The sequence below is a fragment of the Synchiropus splendidus genome, chromosome 12, assembly GCF_027744825.2.
Source record: "Synchiropus splendidus isolate RoL2022-P1 chromosome 12, RoL_Sspl_1.0, whole genome shotgun sequence".
Taxonomy (NCBI): domain Eukaryota; kingdom Metazoa; phylum Chordata; class Actinopteri; order Syngnathiformes; family Callionymidae; genus Synchiropus; species Synchiropus splendidus.
Window position 1 is genome coordinate 8089390 of NC_071345.1, and position 21752 is coordinate 8111141.

Consider the following 21752-nt stretch of genomic DNA (forward strand, 5'->3'; position numbering starts at 1 on the left):
AAAAATGGCACCTGAAAAAAGGCACTTTTCTCACGCTGTAGGGTTAGTAGAAGCCCATGACTGGCTGTGCATGAAGTGAAAGAATCCAGTGAAAGGTAGTGAAAGGAAGTGCGTGCGCTTACTTCAACAGCGGGTGGATAAGATGCAATATCAGGTCGAACTGTCCTCACATGATTTCACTTTCTTCTATTTGGCTAAGCGAATCTTTTTGATGCTCAGAAGGCGTGAAAAATATCAGCTGACAGAGCGTTTACTACAAAGCCTCCGCAGATCACGCAGCAGGAGTCATTTGTAAGCGAAAGGAGAGACGCTGGAGAATATTAAACATCTGGAGATGCAGAGAGTTGGTGGGGAAAATCAGCAATTTTTTTATTTAAACAAACTGTCCCTGGTGAAACCGTGAATGTTAAGCTAAACTGTATGAGTTTTGGAAGGATTAATATTTTAGTTGAATGCATTAACTCAACCTACTTCTGGATAAATTCCTAAATCTCCCTCAAGATACAGCTGGAAGTCGTCACTCCAGGAGGGTGGACCAGGCAGTTTTAATCAGCGGCCCTTTGTTGGCGCAGAGAAAAGAGGCAGAGTGGAAATAGCAGGGGAGATGGAGAGGAAGGGTTTGGGGAAATGAATGTGTCAAAGACGAGTGAGAGTGCCCCAGAATGTCAGCAGGACTGCGATTAGCACCAGGGACAGACGGAGTTTAGTCGTCACACTGAACGTGTTTTGGATGTTCAAAACTCTGGAGCCGCCGACTGATGATGAATCTTTCCGAGCATCTATTTTTGTACCATCTGGGAGGAGGACCTAGGGCAGACCCGGGTGGGAAACAGTCCTGAGAATGTCTCAGTATTCCCCCAGAAGGAAGGCAATGGATGTCTGGAAACGCATTCCACTGAGCACAACATATCATTTTGATCTGTTCAGTTTTCATGAATGTTTAATACCTTTGTGACCATTGCATAATGCAACTTAACGTCATGTTATTGTTCACATTTAAATGAATTAAAATATAGATTTCTGATTTATATATTTGATGTGGCTTATCTTTATTTAAAAAAAATGTAATCTGATATTTTGCTTTCTAATAATATTGGAGTTAACTACAAGTACATAAGTATTTAAAATATTTCCAATAGGTAATAATAATAATAATAATAATCCATGTATTAATTATATATACTCACAAATTAAATATTCATTCATGTTTTGAAATTCTATATATAACACTCAAATGAAATAGATTTTGATTAATACAGTATATTTATTTATTTATTTTCCACAACAGCACAAAGATTGGATTTATATAAAGATATCTCTCATAATTCTGTTTTTCTCTCATTTTCTTCCTATTGTTTTTCCCCCTTAAAATGTATCTTGTTTTTGTGAATCTAATATATGATATCTATTCATCACAATACTTGAAGTTTGAGAAAAACCAACAGCTAATAAACCATGCAGAAGCAGTTACAGGTGAATGAGCAGCGGCATTTTAATAACTTGATGTGACTTGAATAACCTGGCTAAACGTGGGTAGCTGGAGTGTTTATTAAACCAGTGCCAGACGTCATGGGATTCACTCAGGTATTAGCAATTCAAAACACAGCGCAAATGTTAGAGTCCACGAGAGATGAATTTTAATGAACCCACAGGAGCAAATCAGCAAAAATAAGTAGATAATTGGAGGCAAGAGGAAGATTGAGCATGGAATAGACAAAGATCAGTGTCAGCCAGTTACTGAGAATCGTCGGTAGCAGGGACTCGCCTCTGCAAGTCAGCGCTCAAATGGGTTGGAAGGAAAATAAAACGCAGGCAGCCCACACTGGTACTGTCAGAGATAACAAGCTTCACATGCAGCTCTGAACACGTACAAAACGAAAAAAAGGTGAACAAGATTTTGTTGCAAAACCTGGGGGGGAAAAATGTCATTGTTATTGTATCAAGACGGAAATAATTAAGCTGCACCAGAGAGTTAAGTGACACCGAGACACATCATTTGAAGTCACTTACTTGATGTAATATGGAACTTTATTCTGCGAAACTGCACGTTGCCATGGAAGCTGCACAGAAGCTGCAAGAAAAAAAAACAAACTCTAGTGAGTTGTGAGAATTTATTCAGAGCAAACTTTATTAGTGACACGAAACAAAGAGTCCATATTGGCGCTGAGTGGTTTCCTTTCAATGCTAGTTAGAAGAACAAGGTGGTAAAGGCTTAAAACCCCCTCCTGCTTAAGTTGATTCTGAAGAGCTATGACTCGTATCATCTGCCTTTTATAAACAGTGATCCACGCTCACTACGGAGCAGAAGTGAATCTTTCAAATGAGTGATTACGGTGGGCCAGATATCAGACTGGAGAGGCACTCAAGAGCAGCCAGAGTAAGACTGTAGCTTGATTCATCGCCTCCCACTTGCCCGCCTCCCTGACACAGCTCTTTGTAGCGGCGGAGACATAAAAAGACAGAAAGAGAGAAAGATAAAGTGAGATTGGAAGATTTGCTGGATGGAAAGGACGCGATAGGAACACCGAGCTTTATTGATCCCTGAGGGAATATTAAGCGAGCGGTGTAATGAGAGCGAGCGGGTGATGGACCAGATAGTGTCAGACGTTTCAAGAAGATGAAAGGAGCGGCCGCCGTGTTTTGTCCGGCGAGCTTCAACTCCGCAAGTGTCAGTCGGCCAGTGCCGACTCTGAATCTAATATTTGCGGCGAATCAGGTGGAGCTGAAAGAAAGGCTAATGGATGTATGATTATCGAACACGATGACAGAGAGACGGGGGAGAGAGACATCAGCCGCTTTGTTTAACAATCTCGCTTAAGCCATTTCTCGCCAACTCACTTTGCTAATGACCACTTTAAAGTGGAGGAGTGTAATTAAGCTTTGCATTGGAGTGAAGTGCTTCATCGGCACTCAGCGTGGAGGTGCGAGCCATAGCGTCTGCGGGGGACATATGGCGCCCAAATATGGCACATTACGAATCGCAGCGGGATGAAGGATCGCGGAGGGAATCCAGCACAGACACTATTCCAAACCAAGATGACCGTCTTTAACAGAGGCGGAAGTCTTCACTTACTGGACAGGAAGTGTTGAGAAGATGGGCCGAAGTCTCGATGAGCTTCCTGGAGGAGCTTCAGCCTGTCTTCCACAGCCACCTGTGAGATCAGGAGGGAGACACGAGTCAGCGGAGGGCACAGAAGTTGTTGGGGGGGAAAGAAGAGACCTGTACTGAACTGGAGCGGCGTCATGCTTGGCCAAGGAAATTCAATTTCAATGCAAATTAGTCAGAAGTGGATTTATAGAAATCGGAAAGCCACATTTCCTCCTCTCCTGCTTAGAAACCTATAAATACACACTGTATCAACCCGAACTGCAGAGAGTTTCGAGGGAACTAAATGTGCACAGCAGTGTTCAGGAGCCCTCTAAAGCAGAATTGTTCCCGGTGTGAACGAGTGAGTGACGGCAGGACATGAACACGTGCAGAGATGAGACAAACGATAGCTCTATTTGGAGTTCAAGAGGAGGCTTTAGGATCATTTTAAAGGGCACCATCAAGAACTGAAAGGGGGATCAACTCTAGCAAACAGTCTTCTCAAACCAGAAGAGCCTCAGTAAGCACTGTTGTCAGAGCACTTCAAACTTTATTAGTTTCCAGATCCTTAATCCACAAGCTATTTCCTGTGAATGTGGTGACCTCAGCCGTGCACCTGGTACCCGGGCACTGACTCATCCTCAGTTCATCACAGACTCGTGTGACTACAAAGAGAGCATGTCTACTGCCATGGTCACCGCGCAACAGGGAGGCTGGCTATGTCAGGAGAGCTAATCCTCCAGGAGAGAAAGCCAGATTTGGCCTTATTAGTGAAGGCGTCAGGACGAGAAGACGAAAACATAGCAACGCTCACACAGGCTGCGGCGGACAATGCTGTTAAGTTCACCAGAAGGACTAGAGGGGAACAAATGAGCTTCTTTGGCGACTTGATTTGAGATTGTCTGGTTAGTCAAATGCATAATACATGGCCTGAGAAAAGTCCCATAACGTCCTGCAACAGTCAAAGCTCAGGCGAAATTGGTTTACATCACATGTTTGTTCTAGAAAATAAATTTAATAAATTTCATTTATTCCTGTTGGTCTGATGTGGACATGTTTGGTTGAACACGCCAGGGTACAGTTAAACATCTGTAATCTTTGCAGCAAACATGTCAAACCCAGGGCACCGCCGGCGCCCAGATCCAGTCCGGTGAGGTGCTCAATGTGGCCCACAAGAGCCCGAAATATTCTGGTGGCTCAAAATTTGACTAAAAATGGACACTAAAGACGGAGGAGCCACAATTATTTAGGAAGCAGCCAAACGATGCAGATGTGCTTGACGGTGAAAACCACGGCGTCTCGTGTGTTAGGAGGAGGTCATCTTTAACATTTTGACACCAGCTGTGGTGAAACTCAAACTCTGCATCCTTTAATTAGACTGACTCTTATTTCCCTGTTAACAAAGTGCTTATTGACTGTTCAATAGACACAGATTGAGTTCTCCCGGCGAGTCAGTCTGTGTTTAAAAGTCAGCACATTTGTGATTGAGTTTGACCCCCTGCGTTAATAGTGTTGAAGAATCTCAGCTCCAAATACATTTGGTGGATCAGGAAAGGGCTGAAATGACTCATCTAATAGTCAGGGTTGCAGACCAGAGCTTCAGGTCTTATCTGCACTGTGGATATTTGCTTGTTATCTCGCTCACGCAGGTACCAACTTGTTTTTCCGTCATTGAGACGAAAGCCCACAACTTCTGTTTCTAAATGTTGTCACTAATTTATGTGAATCTGTTTCCTCATAATGAATATGAAACTACTTTGCTCAAACCTAGCGCCTGCAACTCCCACGGCAGAGCAGATCAAGCCATTCCAGACTGTAGCAAACTGAGTGCACGACTTGTGTGCTGTGAGACTTGTCTCCACTGATGTGTTGCGACAGTGTGTAGCGCCGGGCGCAGTTCTGTGTTCAAATAAAACAGGTACACTGCTGAAGGGACGACTCTCACTCCTCTGTGTTTTCGGCTGACACCATGTAAAATCGGCACATGAGCCGCGAGAAAGTGACGGATGCAGAGAGAAGATAAGGAAACACGTTGGCTGGAAGAAAGAGGGGACTGAGGGAGGAGTGGGATCAAGGTTTGCACAGCATTAATATGGGAAACCAGCAGGAGGAGAAGTGGCATTGAGACACAGGGGAAACCAAAACTGTTCGGAATATTCTGGGGGATTTGATCTACCTGGAGGAGCTTCCATCTCATGTTGAGCTGGTCCAATTGCCTGGAAGCCGTGGAGGACAGTTGGATGTCCAGCGGGGTCAGTCCAGCAGACAGCTCGTTCACCATTCGGACATCCTGACGCAGCGGCGAAACCTCCTCTCTGAAGGCCTGATTCAAACGTTATACCAGTATAACCAATTCAACTCATTTAACACATGTGCATCTGTAAAAGTTTTTGCCACTCAACGTGTGCACTGCTTTGTGTCTGCCGCTACTGTCGTGCTGGTGTCAAGTGCTGTGTGGCATTATGCTAGCTTGACTGTGTCTCTGGGTCTGGCAGGGTGCCCAAGTCTATAGTGAGAGTTCACTTATGAGGTTGTTTATGTGAGCAGTTTTGTCTGACTGTTTTTGTGTCTGTGTCACATTCATTGCATTTCTGTGTCTACTATTCTCTTGGGTATGACAGGACACTGTCATAGAGCGTGTCCACAGCTCTGAGCCATCAAGTTGTGTTTCCAAGCGTATGGTTTCTTAGAAATTATTTGTGTTCTGGACCATCATTGTGTACAATTCCACAATGTCGTGAGGCGATGTCAGCGGGGCCAAACTTCGAATGTGAGCAGCAGTTTCTATGACACTGTGTTTGTCAAGTCTATGTTTAGATGCTTTGTGTGACTTTGTCGGTGAGTCAGACTGAGTGTCTCTTCAAGTGTGTATGCATTTTCATGTTATCCATTACACCAGGAGTGAGTCAGTAAATGCTCGTACTCGTGTGTACATTCTTCGCTCTTATGCCTGTAGGCATTTCTGTCCATGACATCTTTTTGTGTTGGTTATAGCACCAGATGTATTTAATAAATGTAACTGCAGTCTCCATTTCAACATTTGTGGATCTTTTTGAGTAGCTTTTACAGTTTTCATGGATCCAGTCTATGATGAAATTATCAAAATTGAAGACAAAAATAGCCATGCAAATAAACGGTGGCGATAATTACAATGTCCTTACATCATCATCAGGTGACAGCCATCGCTGCACTGCAACATGACAGCAGGGTTTGCCGGGGGCAGCGACTCACCTGGGTTTTGTCGATGTGGTCCTGCAGGGAGTCGATCAGGAGATCCCCGACGGGCTGCCAGGAAGCCTTGGCCTCCTCCGCCTGAGTGAGCCGCAGATCGAGCTGGTCCATGGAGCTCTGCAGCTCCTGAAGCCGCTCCAGCGCCTGCTCCACTTGATTGTGCCAGCCGACCACATGACCTTTCAGCCGATCCCATCGCTCCCGCACCTCACCTGTCTGCTTGCGGATGGCCCGCGCCAAACCTTTGGCTTTCTCCTCTGCCGTAAGATCTGGAGGTTCAAAGACAGATGAAGAAATGTGTGATATTCTCACAGACCAGAGCACCATATTAGTGTTTTACTACAAGCTTGTCACAGTTAAATTATTCATCATAAATAACAGTAACACGTGACATGAGTTTTCACAGACGAATAACAGCTTAAATACTGGGTAAACAGGAGGAGTGACTCATAAATGGAGCGACACCGATCGATGACGAACAGACTGTGATGTTAAATTCACTCCATAGCTTCTGCCTGACTTTGATATCTGTGTCCAGGATCACACGGCGCAGCACAAGTAGACTGCGCGTCTGAAGTGCCCCACCACACCCCTCTGGCTTCTTTTAATTATTTACACAGACGAGTTTTAGTTTGAAGGGAAAAGAGCTGACTTGACAAAGAATTATCTGCTGCCTCAGAGGAAAAAAGGAGAATGAGAGTGAGAGTGCGTTTTTTAAATTCTCGAATACTTTGTTATGCTGATCCATAGTTTAGATTAGTGAACGGCGTTCTAAGGAGTCCGCCTCGGGTGGCGACACGTCGGCGATGCACGTCTGCCACGTCGTTTAATATGTTTGTTTTATGCCTTGCCGGTGCAGAAGGATGAGCTTCGGAACCATTACTGATCAGACGCTCGGCTAGATGAAAGAACTCCCCTGAGCTGCCGCGATGGCGTTAGTACATCACAGTTACTCAGGCCAAGTTCTTCCTTTTAACTTGTAAACACATCGTTTCACAGCGGCCCAAACTTTACTACACAATAAAAGATCAATGAAACTGCATTAAAGGAGCAGAAGTCGAGTCAGGAGAGTAGGCGCAAGATAAAGAAATGTGAAGTGAGTCACCAGTTATTAGGGTTTTTATTATTACTAATAGTGACAGGGAAAGCATTTTAAAAAAAGCCTACAGTTGCCAAGGGGCTGATTTCATGACATTAGTTGTAGTAAATGACTTAAGAAAGCAGCAGGCAATAAAATGATTGAAGACACCGAGCTCACACACCACAAAAACTGGCTCATGCTAACGTCAAATTTCTAATTTGACTGCTGCAGAGAGAGTTTCAAGGTCCAACCGCATTTAATACTATTATAATTTTCCATTAATCTTTTTTTTTTTGATTCAAGAAATGTGTCAGTGTGTTGGCTACCTCCTACCTGTGCGTGTTCAAGTGGCAAAACAACCAGCATTAAGGGACAAAGACTTGGAGAGTGAAGTTGGAAAATATCGCCTCTGCGAGTGTCTGAGTTTCAAGGTTCCACTGTATTATTTGTTGTAGTTTGTCACTGCAGAATCCTTTTGTTAGCACACAAGAAAAACAGAGTACCTCGACCAGGGAAACAGAGTACCTTTACCAGGAAAACAGAGTGCCTTGACCAAGGAAACAGAGTACCTTGACCAGGGAAACAGAGTACCTTGACCAGGAAAACAGAGTACCTTGACCAGGAAAACAGAGTACCTTTACCAGGAAAACAGAGTACCTTGACCAGGGAAACAGAGTACCTTGACCAGGGAAACAGGGTACCTTTACCAGGAAAACAGAGTACCTTGACCAGGGAAACAGAGTACCTTGACCAGGAAAACAGAGTACCTTTACCAGGAAAACAGAGTACCTTGACCAGGGAAACAGAGTACCTTGACCAGGGAAACAGGGTACCTTTACCAGGAAAACAGGGTACCTTGACCAGGGAAACAGAGTACCTTGACCAGGGAAACAGGGTACCTTGACCAGGGAAACAGGGTACCTTGAACAGGGAAACAAAGTACCTTGACCAGGAAAACAGAGTACCTTGACCAGGAAAACAGAGTACCTTTACCAGGAAAACAGAGTACCTTGACCAGGGAAACAGAGTACCTTGACCAGGGAAACAGGGTACCTTTACCAGGAAAACAGGGTACCTTGACCAGGGAAACAGAGTACCTTGACCAGGGAAACAGGGTACCTTGACCAGGGAAACAGGGTACCTTGAACAGGGAAACAAAGTACCTTGACCAGGAAAACAGAGTACCTTGACCAGGGAAACAGGGTACCTTGAACAGGGAAACAAAGTACCTTGACCAGGAAAACAGAGTACCTTGAACAGGGAAACAAAGTACCTTTACCAGGAAAACAGGGTACCTTGACCAGGGAAACAGAGTACCTTGACCAGGGAAACAGGGTACCTTGACCAGGGAAACAGGGTACCTTGAACAGGGAAACAAAGTACCTTGACCAGGAAAACAGGGTACCTTGACCAGGAATTGAACCCAGGCCCACGAGGTAAATTTCTCATGCATGTTGAGTTTGTGTTTTGTAAGTTCTGAATGGAGCAACAGCAGAGGTTAGAAGCTACACTCCAGAAGTAACTCCATATTTGACCCAAGATTGCACCTGTCTTTCTGAAGATCAGGTCCGAGATCATTCCATTTCAATGTGCTCAGAACTTTGATCTATTTTGCAGACAGACAGGTGGTCAAAATTGTCATTAATTAGTGAAACAGCACAGACTTGTTGTGCCTTAAACCCAAGGACTCTGGCCCAAATCTGGCCGGCCATTTTTTTTTGTGGCAAATTGGATGCCAACACTAACATATGTTAAAACTTTGTTGCTGTTTATCAATAAGAAGTTACAGTGGTGGGCAGTTATCCAGAAACACTGATATTGTGTGTGATTCACACTCGTGTTTCCAGTTAAAATAACAAGATAAAATTCCTTTAGACTGTTTCAAATTTTGCTCTCACGTAACTAGGTTGGACTTAAAAAGCAGTAAACACACCTGCTTTTGGTTGCAGGTTCTTGCGTGGCTCTCCGGGACCCTCGATGGGCTGCTCAGCAAGAAACATCCGGGCTTGATCCAAAGTACTGATCACAAGCTGTTCTCGCTCCTTGAGTTCCGACTGCAGCACCTGGAGGACAAACAATTTGACTGGATTAAACATGTGACTGCAATGGCTTGGTCCAAAAGCAGAATTTATCGTGGTGAAAAACAGTCTGTGAAACCATATTTCCTGGTCTGTGGAAAGCCAAAGGTAGGCTCTAGATGGGAAGAGGGGTTAGTGAGTGAGACGGATGAGAGAAGAGCCGTGATTGAAGAAGAGAGAATGAGGTCAAAGCAGGCATCTCCTTGGGGTCGCTCTGAAATTAGCTGAGCGATCCGGGGAATAAAGTGAATTGCCCGGCGCTATAACCCTGCAGAGATGATCATTATGAATCCGTCCAGTCATATCTGCCTCTTCCTCACACACCTGAGTGCAAAAATATTACCGCTACAAACCTGCGGTCCACATGACCCCGCCTCAAATCGGAGGCTCGAAACCGTCCTGACTAATAAAAGCAGGCCGAGAGAAGGTGTCATGTAACGGTTTAATTATTCGTGTTTTAATAAAAGAGTGACCTCCAGGGGACTTCATTGCCTATTGGAGTGTGTGATTGCTTTGTGGAGGGGTGATGCGGTGCCAAAGCTTTATTGATAAACTTCCTCAGAGACGACGAGGAAGCCAGGAAACAAAAATGAAAGAAATACACCTTTAAAATTCAAACACTGCATCTGCTAAAATGGAATATTCCAAGACGGAAATCACCATCTAAGAGATGGTTTGCTCCGTTCCAATGATTTCCTCCCAGCCCACAAGGAGGAAACATAATAGGTAGGTAGCTCAGAGAGAGACCTTGAGAGATAGAAACTAAATGAGAGGTGATTGCAGGAGAGGAAGAAGGGGGGGTGCAGGGAGGAGAGGGAAGGACAAAGAGGATCCAACAGCAGCGAAAAACTGAATTCTACATTGATCTTGTGGAAATAAATCAAAGCTTTAAGACACCTTGATATTAATATGGTGGCATGTTTTAGCAGGTTAATAGGATACTTCCAGCTGGTGTGAAATAAAATGAGTTGTGTGGCACAAATAAATCACAAATGAAATAAAACAAATCCTAACAAGCGCTTTAAAATAGACAAGGAGAATCATCGTCAACTTGATCATCCTCCCAAGTCACAACAATGGTTTTCCTGTCCTGAAGAGGGAAGGTGTGAATCCATGAACCCCAGTGGTTGTCTTGCCTCTCCAGCATTCTCGGTCCAAGACTGTCTCTCCTGTGTCTCCGTCCAGCCTCCTAACTCTGTCTCAAAATCTGAGCTGCCTCTCTGATACACTCAGACCTTGTCTTTTCCACTCACTTTCAATGACAACCTTAGCATTGTCATCTCTGACTCTTCTCACTCTGACTCCTGAGTCTCTAAACCTGATACAGCACAGTCGTCTCCACCTGTTCCACCACGCCTGCAGTCTCTTCTTCACCCCCGCTCCCCACTCCTCCTCCAGTGTCTCTCTCATTCACACACACGTATTCTGTTTCTCAACTACAGGCAACAGCTTGTACCTGCTCCTCTTGCCTCCAATGAAACCAGGAGCCCCAGAGATGGGTATTTGTCAGACCAGAAGAGAGAACAGAAGATGAATCGTTCAGCAAACAGAGTCGAACCGCACAGAAGACGAAGGAAAACAAATTATGCGATGCTAGCAGGAACACCAGTGAGTCCTTAGGAAGTTATGCCATAGTTGGTGGCTCCTAGCATGAGGATGAACATGTGCCTATTTTACTTTATTGTGTGGGCTAAAAGCACAATGTAAAATCAGGATACACAGTTACAGTACCTGGAATATAAGACGTCATCTGGAACAAAGCAACATGGCCAGTTCATGCTAAGAACATTAATCTTGAGCTTGACTATTACTGTAAATAAAAATGACAGATTTTCGATTAGGGGTTTGAAAAAAGAAAGGTTCTGCCGTTTGTCAAGCGTTTGTCTCTATAAGTCACTTTGACCTTGGTGGTGTGAGTCTATTGCTGCATTCAAATGACTGCACACCTACACCGTCGTCCGTCCCGGTGCTGATAAGATAGTATCTCGACATCCCTGCCAAACATCCCTCTTACACCCTCTGCATTATTATCGAAGCGCTCATTCTCCTCCCGGGCTCAAAAAATTGAACCATTATATCAGATTCCTGGCATAACAAAAGTGACTGTGAAAGGAAACCTGAGCGGGGTGAATAATGCAACAACCTGCTTACTGTATTTATTGGTGTAAGACTCGCTTTAGTTTCACAAAAAAGAAATGCAAATTCTTGAAACACAACTGGAGGGTTTTGGTTGATTCACATGCTGAGAAAGACGACGGTGGCACATTTGTGTGTGACCTTTAGAGCTCATTCACGGGTGGAGATGATGGCGAGCGTTTCATAGCAGTTCACGATGAGAGATAGCTCTCAATGAAGGGTAAAAACTATTTGACCTTAAGGGAATGAGCTCTGATGATAGCCCCCGTTCTGTTGAAAGATCTAAAATTACAATCTTTAGTTTGAGACAGCAGAGCCAAAGGAAATGCGTGATATAATGTAGAATGGATATCTGTCGTATATATGTGTATATGAAGCAATGACTGGCACAGGAACATCCTCAATATAGCTGAAATGACCTCCAAAACAGACCAAACTAAAACAGGATCAGCTTTCATCAGAGACAAAAGTCATAAAAAAGAAAAGACAGGGGACGAAGTCATGGTCAAGTGACTCCCAAAAGCCTTAAACACATGTTCATTACTCAAAATAAAATTAAAGATAAATGATAAATCCCCCAAATCTAGACGCAATGCATGTCGATATCCATTCCCACGAAGATCACGGTTTCTAGCTTTTATCTGTCAGCTGTCGTTTTTGGAGGAATGTTTGAAGGTGTTTTGTTGTATAGCTTAAAAGAAGCTAACCAATTTCAGTAGTCAGAAATAATTGAAATATATAAGAGTGAGTCAATTTAATGCAATTAAATTTCAATTCCAATTTTATTTAAGTTAAATATTTAATAATTAAATAGAGTATAAAGTGAATAAACTCCAACCAAGTAAAAATATGTTTATTATACGGTAAGCAGAGTTTAACTTTACTGAAGAATAACATAACATATTTTCTTAGTTTTTACAAACAGATGTCTAAAATGAATCTAGAAACCTCAAAATACTGATGAGTGAATGAAGATAGAAATGAATTCTGTGTACGACTGGAAAGCTGGACATGAGGCGATGTGGCCGTGGAGGACAATGTAACTGCTTTAAAAGTAACCACAGTGACCGTCATGCTAAAATGACTCCGCAGGAATTCTAATTTAGACCCATATTCCTCACTGTAGACTGTTCTGTACCTGTGCTAACTCACCTGAGCTAAGTGACTCAGGACAATAGAAGGCTGGAAAACCAAGGCCTGATGAAACTGGGCTTCAGATTTGAAGCCTTGGTTCAATGGTTGTGTGCAGTGGCACCATACATACATATCACTTGTGTTATTGTTCTTGACAAAGGAGCGAAGCTACTGTCTCCATCTGACCAAATAATCCACCTGGGTCAGAATCTAAATTCTAAACTACAAGACTCCAAGTTTAATATTGGAACCATATTGAAGAAGACCCCTCCAAACCTCGCCATCTTTCCCAACATGAACCCTGGGAACAAAAAAACATTTGCATCAGCAGCAGCTGTCAAGTTTTAAAACTATTAGACGCTTGTTTCAAATGAAGCAGGAAAAACTAAATGGAGGAGGCTGAGTAAAATTGGCTGTTGTGTTGTAACGATTTAATTCCTGAAGCTAATTATGAAAGCCAACCTGACTTTAGCAGCCTAATTAAACAACATTTGAGTGTAATGACCAAAGTGAAGAAGTGAAATCTCATTAATTCACACAAGGAGAGCGGAGCATCTGTCGGACCTTTGGAAATAACCAAATCGAACGGTGCTAACAGCAGAGGCTGAAAAAAAAGGTGGCACTAAGACTCATTAAAAAGGCACAGGAGTCTTCCCTCCGCTCTCGACGTAAAGAGCAGGTAACTGAATGGAACAGACGGGTGGGTTTCATCAGCGTGATGCCGTGGGAGGCTCAGCCCCATAATTCAATCAGCAATTTGAAAAATGATCTACAGGTCGTTCATGTGGAGAAACAAACAGGAATCAATAAACAAAGAGGAGGAAGGCGTTTGTGTTCACCTTTACACTGGATGATCAGTTTCTCCTGAACAGTAATCAAAACATTGCATATTGCTACACATTTTATTGCTACCATTTTAGACCAGCAATTTCCGACGGTGCCACATTATATACGAGGATTGCGGGGTCGTAAAACAGAAAAAAAACACAAGAAAAAGAAAACAAATACGTAAGTAAATACATAAAATGCACATACAGATTTCAATAAATTTAATTTATTATTGATTACATTTTCATATAATTTACATTTAAATAAACACATATGTCAAGACTACTGCGCCAAATGAACTTGTGAAATGAACCAGTGCAAAAGAGTTATGAGATAAGTTTGATAGAAAAATAATATTATTTTTGGCATTTATTTTGAGGGGAATATAATGGTGAATTGAAGCCCGACTGATGTCATGTGAATCATACGAGAAAACAAAAGCAAAAAGAAGAATGAATTGAGATAGTAATGATTGAAAATATGAAGCCTGAATTGTGAATTCCCTTCAATAGAAGTTGCAAGTATGACAGTGGCGCAGTTAAGTGTGTGAGCAACCAAATATATTATTTTTGGCATTTATTTTGAGGGGAATATAATGGTGAATTGAAGCCCGACTGATGTCATGTGAATCATACGAGAAAACAAAAGCAAAAAGAAGAATGAATTGAGATAGTAATGATTGAAAATATGAAGCCTGAATTGTGAATTCCCTTCAATAGAAGTTGCAAGTATGACAGTGGCGCAGTTAAGTGTGTGAGCAACCAAGGTAGCAAAACAGCTTCAAAGCAACTCTCCTTTGTTCTGCTTATTTCCACGTGGTACTGTAGCTGCAACCTGAAGGCCAATCTATTTTTTAAACTAAAGGAAGAAGAGTTGCCTCCCGCACCTTCAATTTTGACGCTTTGTTACTGGCTTTAAACGCTTTGAAAGGAAGTGAGGAAAGGAAAAGTGCAGTTAAAACCCGGAGACAGCGCTCTCCTGTGGTTATGGTGGCTCTCAGCCATGTTTCTTATCAAACCCAGCCTGTCTGATCTGCTCAGTGGAGGCGCGTCTGCTCTGTGTGTCGGGAGCGTGGCACAGAACCATCCTCCTCTTTTCTCGCCCTCAGAAGACAGTTTGTCTCATGGTTCAAAACGGTGGCATAAAAAGACTTTCAGCTTTTGATCCTGAGTCAACATAGGAACATTTCTCAAAAGTCTTCCATTGAAAACTTTTATCCCTTAAATTCCCAGGATGCTTACATGAGTGGGAGTATTTTTCCCCTTTGGTAGATTTTTTAACAAGATTTGACACTTCAATGGGCTTCGCTTTCGAGCAATGATCTTCCGCCAAACAAAGGACTGTGCAGCTAAGCCTCTGGAAAATGGAAAAGTTTTTCACCTGTTCCATTATGCATGCTAAGCCTACAATGGAGTCAGAGGTAGGATGCCCAGTGAGAGCCGGATCTGCGGCACTCGCAGAACGCTAAATTCTAATAAGTCAATTTTACAGCAAGATTTTAGGAGGGGCTAAAATAGACATCAGCCAGTGTTTAAGTAGCCATAGTGAACACCTAAAGCTCTTGTTAATGACTTTTATTTTTGAACTACATATCATTTGTCATTTGTTTAAGGACTTTTACCTCTTAGACTCGATTTTCTTTCCTATGACAGCGACTTTATTCTACCAAGAAATAGCTTTGACCCTCACGTCACCTTTTCTTTCAAATATATTGAAAATGTTGATGTAATAATATTCCTTACGATCATATTTTGTGCAAAATTCTTTTAAACAGGAATTCATTGCATAAACAGACAAGCTCCACTTTACAGTATTAATTGATTTATGATGAGAATCTTTTAAAATAAAATCACACACCCATACTTACCAGATTTGATCTTTTTTTATATATATTACCTTCATTGTTTTATGGTTTGAGGGTCCCTCAAAACAGTCAGTGAATAGCGTGCAACCAAAGGAATTTAATTAAAATAAAATAAAATACGCAAGTTATATAGCTGTGTTTTAAGCTTCATTAATAAATGTGAAGAAAAAAAATGTTTTCAATTATACACGCTTTTCCCCCAAACATTATGGTTAAATAAAATAATCAGATCAAAGGCTAAGTATTGTACAGAGAACAAATCTAGAGCTATATTCTTGGGTTAAGATGAAAACTAAAATTCTGATGTCTTAAGAAATCTATGGCAGCACAAGCACAACGTTCTTCTTCACTTTCTAAAGGTGAGCAAGCTCTGGAACACTACTGCCACCTGCTGTCTGACTGAGCCCAAGATTGGACAATTAATAAAATGAGAGATGTTTCAAATGCTAAAACAGTATCTAATTATGACATTGAAAGCAACAGTGATTAGACAGATAGCAACATGGGGGGTGAGCTGCTGACATTGCATTTTTATTTTTATGACTTCTACCATAAAAGCAAAAACACGTTTCGCCTTTATCACTTCCCAACCATCAGCAGTCACACAACCGGTTTGTGACCTCAGGGAACAACATCCTGCGACTGATATTAAAGCTGTTGTAGTATTAACATTTCTTCTCATTTTGTGTCGACAGTTATTCTGACAAAAAGACATAATACAAGGCAAAACTCTCAGATCTCAGTGCCAGAGTTTGGCAGCAAATGAAGTGATCAGTCTGAAACAAACTTTCTGTTGTTGCGCTCCAAATCAAAAGGCAGGCTGTTATTTTCCCAAACACTGTTGCCATGCTCGCATGTTAACGAAGCCCACAGGAAGAGGGTCGATCTGCCAGTTCATCTGTGATATTGCGCTGCTGCTGCAGCACGACGCTAAAGAAATTGAGAACAAACTAATATGGTGTTGTGTGGCCAGCAGTGAAATGGTATTACTGCGTCTGCCCAAGTATCAGCAGCCGGGCCGGGAGCGAGGAGCGGCCACGGGCCCATTCAGCCGTCGGAACGCAATTACATGGCAATATACTATCAGGATAACAACCAGTGGTTACAATGAATAATGTGTTTGGGGTGAAAGTGACAATATGCCCTGGCGGAGTGAGGCTGGGCGGCTCTTTGGAACGCTTGTTGCTCCAATGAATTAATGCGAAAACCACCATTTCAAGACAATTTAATGTCGATGAAAAACCACGGCTTGTTGCGCACGTGAAGCATGAGGAGAACCAAGCAATGCTTCACTCAGCTGACATGAGCTCATTTACATCTCACTCTGCGACTTTGTGTTTGACCTCCAGCATGACGTGTGAGAGTACGTACTGTGCAGTGGTTTTGCTGCTGCAGCAGGGTTGGCACGTCTCCCCCGATGGGCATCTGCTTTGCCAGATCCTCGTCTTTCATGCAGATCCACCTCCACAGCTCCTCCAGCAGCCCCAGGAGACGTGACCAGCGCTCGGCACTCGCTTCCAGATGGGCCCTGCCAACGTGAACCGGCCATTGAGAACGTTATGATACTGTTGAACCAACAATGTCAATCCATATTTCCAACTTTCCTGCCAGTACTTCATGACTTTCTCACACTGTTAGATGAGATTTTCAGTCTGGTCTGACACGCTTGTGACCCAGACTGCAGCGTCATTACGCGTTGCAACCCATTAGAAGAAGCAGCTTAACTCCTGGCAGAGAGAGCAGCCTCAGGCAGCATCTGCTGCTCGCTGCTCCGTCCTCCCGCTGTCAGCCACATCAGCCTCAGCGTCCCCGCTGTGTGCTGTCTTTGGGGACCACGCGTAATCCGCGACAGTAATGAGCCTTTTCTGGAGGACATGTGTGTGTCACTGTACTCTCAAATGCAACCCTGTTTCCTTGAAATAGATGTTGAGTACGGAAGAATGCTGAGAGCGAGCGCCATGACACATGGCCACACACAACCATTCCTCCTGATCATCCTGTCATCACTCTCATCAAAATAAGGAGCCCAACAAAATGAATTATTCGATTTCAAGTTGGATCAAAGGACAATCCTCTGCTGAAGTTCAGGGAAGGAACCTACATGTGCGTGAAATCATTGCATCTCCTCGAAAGATCATGATATCTGGGATGCTCAAACACTGTCAGAGAGCTGAGAACAGCACTCAGATATCTGCCACTTCTGTAGGACCCAGGACTTGATAAGAATAGACAAGAATCACACTTGTTTGAGCCTGGCTTGTTTGGGATTACCAGCATTTCAGTTTGTAGTTAAAGGAAAAATATTCTGTAACACTTTAGACTAAGGAGTAAAAGTTGTAAAATGTAGTCCGGCTCAACAAGATGTAAGATCTTTGAATGATTAATTACAGGCTACTATGTGACTAAAACATGGACAAACATATTGTTTATTTACGGTAATATATGTTCCCTAATCTAAAGCGTGACGGAATATTCATTTATCGTTCACGTCTGCTAACAGGCCTTGAACTACGGGGTCTTTAGTTTATGATATTTCTTATGTACCTCACTCACGCTTCAAGGTGATAATAAATAGATCTTGTGCCAAACTTCTTTCTGAACACAGCAGAGGTGGGAGTTCTTCAACTTTACTGCTCAACGTTACAAAAGGATTCGCATTGTGCCTGTGCTTGCGTTCATTTCCTCCGTATTTCTGCACATTTCCACAGAACTGGACATTGGCCAAACAGAGCAGTAGCACTGTAAACCTTGGGGGTAGTGTTGCTGTTACTACCCGATACTTCGCTCTCATGAGACATGAAGAAGAGATAACAAGGGCGGAAATTCTCTGTCTTCCAGTCGTGACATATTGAATGGCCTCACCGCCTGCTACAACGTCGCCTCTGGTTGTCATTGTCATAAACTTTTGACTTTGGGCTGCCCCCTCAGTTGGATATACTGGTGAACAGAACGCCATTTCGTACTTAAGGGAGCATAAATGGCCCTATAACAGCGGACTGGACTGATTTGTGAAGTGGAAAAACTGTTTGGCAGAATGACCACAAGCAACAACAAGAGCTTGAGCAAGTTTAATGCTGATTCAGGGAGGTATTTTTCTGTTTGTGTTTGGGAAACAAACAACATAACCTCCTTTTATACATGTTTTTGTGCTCTCTTTATTTCTATATTCAAAGATTCTGCTGAAAGGGTTTTCTTCCCGATTATGTTGTAGCACGTATTCGACAATTCAAACTGGCGAAAAACTTTATTTAAATTCCATTCATCAACTCTAATCGTCTTTCGGCAGCGCTTTCGGCTTTTCAATCACCTTGTGAGCAACATTAATTTGTTCAGGAGGATTATTTCCATCGACAATGACATTTTTTAAGTCATCCTAATGAATCTAATAAATAAACATTTCACGTACTGTGCTACTTGCAGGAGCTATGGAGGGAGTGACAGAGCTTCCCAGGTTTTCTTGTCAGCAGTATTATTTATAACCATAATACTCATGTTTGTAAATCCAGAGGAACATCGGAAAAGCTACGACTAAGCTCATTTAAAGACTGGCTAAAACTAGTCTACACACTCACTTCATTACAGCGGCAGCTTTCCTTTGTTTCCAAAGACGATGGAAAAGAAAAACAAGACTGATATTTCTGCACGTCTGTACACCACATCTCTTCCGGGCATAATATACCTGAACACTGTGTGCGCAGACTTTCAATTTCCTCTCACAGTCAGCCATTATTACACTTCTAATGTAATTTGGCCGTAATAGATTATTGCCATCAACACACACGCACAGTATTTCCCGCCGAGCGCTCGCTCTCTTTTGTCTGAACAAAACAAGAACAACAATGTATGACCTCCATCCGGTTCATCTTCGAAAACACTCACAAAAGAATCTTATTTTGCACACATCTGTAGTTTTGTGCTTCCTTCTTCACACCTCTCTTTAAACCCCTCCAGTCAACTTGACTTGGCTGATATAATCTCATTTATTAATGACAACGCCATGGACGGCCACAGTGAGTCCAGACGTTTGTCTTGTTTCCAGCAGTGCAAGGACTAACAATGAAACAGTCGAAACAAAACACATGAAACTACCTGAAGCACCAGGAAAATGTCTGCAGCATCAATGAGCTGAAAAATAAGTGGTGATACAGTATAAACGGTGGTTCTGACACATATACACAGCAATGTTTTGTTTCTAGTTTGAGAGGGAACTTGATTCATTTTACAAATTCAATTAAGATGCTCCCACTCAGAATGCAACAGATAAAAGTAGCAATGGCACCAGCATTTGTTCTCTTACGCTAGAGGTGTAGCCAGAGATCTTAAATGTCAAACATGTCCTTTCTATATACCGGCAGAAATATCAGTGAATTTTATTAATACATTAATAACTCAACCTTCTGTTTAAGAATATATATTTTGTGCTTTTCTTTTTCAGAAAACATCTTTTCAGTAATTGCTTGTTATAATTATTATTATTATTACTATTTTTATTCGTAGTAGTAGTAGTAGTAGTAGGAGTAGTAGTAGTAGTAGTATTAGTAGTAGTAGTGGTAGTAGTAGTAGTAGTGGGTGTGGGTTAGTGTGGGTTACGAAAGTGAGCAAACAAAACGTAATACGTATTGACTTTGACGGATCTATAACCGTCTCAAATATATTGTAATGGCAGCACTATTAAAACTGAACAGAAAAACACATTTACATCATGTGTCTCCATCTAAAATGGCTGGAAATTTCAGCTCAAGTCTACACTGGCAACTAATGCTACTGAAGGAACATCTATTACAATCAAAGTATTGACCTGGAAACTATTGACATAATCACCACTTTATAAAAACTTAGGAGGCCTCAACAGTTTTTAATGAATCCATGACATTTATCTATGACGTAAATGGTGAATAACCTCACGATTAAAATCATGTTTCTTCTTTGGTCATTTCCCATCGGCGGTCAGAATCCTGCACCTTAAACCTGAACATCCTCCAGTCCCACCTCTCCTTCAGCTCATTCTTCCCCAGGTACCTCCACATCCAACATTCCTGGTCCAACACTGTCTGTCCTCTCGATGTATGTTATATATTGAGCTGTCCCTCAGACATATTCATTTCTGATCTTGTCCTTGGTCAGTGTCTTCTTCTCTGACTCGTCTAACTTTGCTTCCCAAGACTCTAGGCTATGTCTCTCCAGATGTTTTAACCTGCTCTGACCCACCTACACTGTCTTTTTCACCTCTCTCGATGCTTGAACTCATCCATAGTTGCTTCCTCTACTCCCTACATCTTTCCTTTCAACAATAATAATTCATAATTATCTCATAAATGTATCTGAAATGTGCCTTTGCGTGCTGTTTTAAACACAGAGAGTGAAGCTGCCCTCTCGCTCCCATCATGTCACCATACATCAGAAAAGTTGAGTCCACACGGGTGAAATAATGCTGATGCGACACTGACCGAATATTGGCGGACTTGGCCTTCAGGTCGCTCCAGCGTTGGTTCATGTCATCCAGTCGGTGCTGCAGGAACACGGCTTCCTCCGAACTCCCCAGAGCTTTGACCATCTTGGGCTTGTTGCTGTCCACGCTCTTGTAGATGTCATTATGAGCATCGATCTCGGCCTGGATGTCCTGTGAACGCACAGACTCGTGTGAGTTCATCGTTCAGGGAGGAAAGGCAGTTTTTAAATCCAACTCTTAAACGGCAGGGTAAAGCCAGTTTCCATCTTGGCTCACCATTTAAAGAATGTGACAGAGCGTACTTTCTACTATTTCCATGCGGGTCAGACCAAAAATCTATTACACAACTTCTATCTCCAAGGGATTTGTGTGAGTGTTTGTGTGTGAAGCACAAGTGGGGCTGACGCAAGAAGAGGGTCCTGTCAAACGTTTTATTTTTAGATGTGTGAAACTGCTCCATTTTCTTCCCTCCAGTGGAACTCCCCCTCCGTTCAACCTATTTTAATGGAGCTCACAACACTTGAGGACGCACACAAACACTGGCTTGCAGTGACGCTAAATTACCTTGCATAGCGTGACCAGCCATACAGTCGACAATACAGTAATAACAAACTTGTTAGGGGTAATTGGACGACAAACGAAGCAGCTCAATTTGTTGCTTGTGTATCTTCCTATTCAAAATGAAATTAAACAAGTGAGAAAGTTTTCTGATTTGTCCGGGTAAAATTCAATTGAGTGGACAAGCAGAAGTCTTGACCAAAATGAATTATTATTATTCTCATTCACTTGTGTTGACTTGAGTGGAGTTTTCGTCAGTGTTTTGGCTCAGCAACATACAACAAACAACCGATGTGCGTCACAGA

General features: G+C 42.5%; 1 protein-coding gene across 6 annotated transcripts in view; it reads right to left on the reverse strand.

The window, feature by feature from the left end:
- Positions 1-21752, reverse strand: part of utrn (utrophin) — a 140055-nt gene that overhangs the window by 34438 nt on the left and 83865 nt on the right. For all 6 annotated transcript variants that reach the window (XM_053881364.1, XM_053881366.1, XM_053881363.1 and 3 more), the window contains 7 exons: positions 20888-21060; positions 16812-16968; positions 9334-9463; positions 6320-6588; positions 5265-5411; positions 3074-3152; positions 2011-2071 (listed from right to left, as the gene is read on the reverse strand). In XM_053881364.1, the coding sequence (XP_053737339.1) occupies positions 2011-2071; positions 3074-3152; positions 5265-5411; positions 6320-6588; positions 9334-9463; positions 16812-16968; positions 20888-21060 (1016 nt within the window). The remainder of the gene's footprint in view (positions 1-2010; positions 2072-3073; positions 3153-5264; positions 5412-6319; positions 6589-9333; positions 9464-16811; positions 16969-20887; positions 21061-21752) is intronic.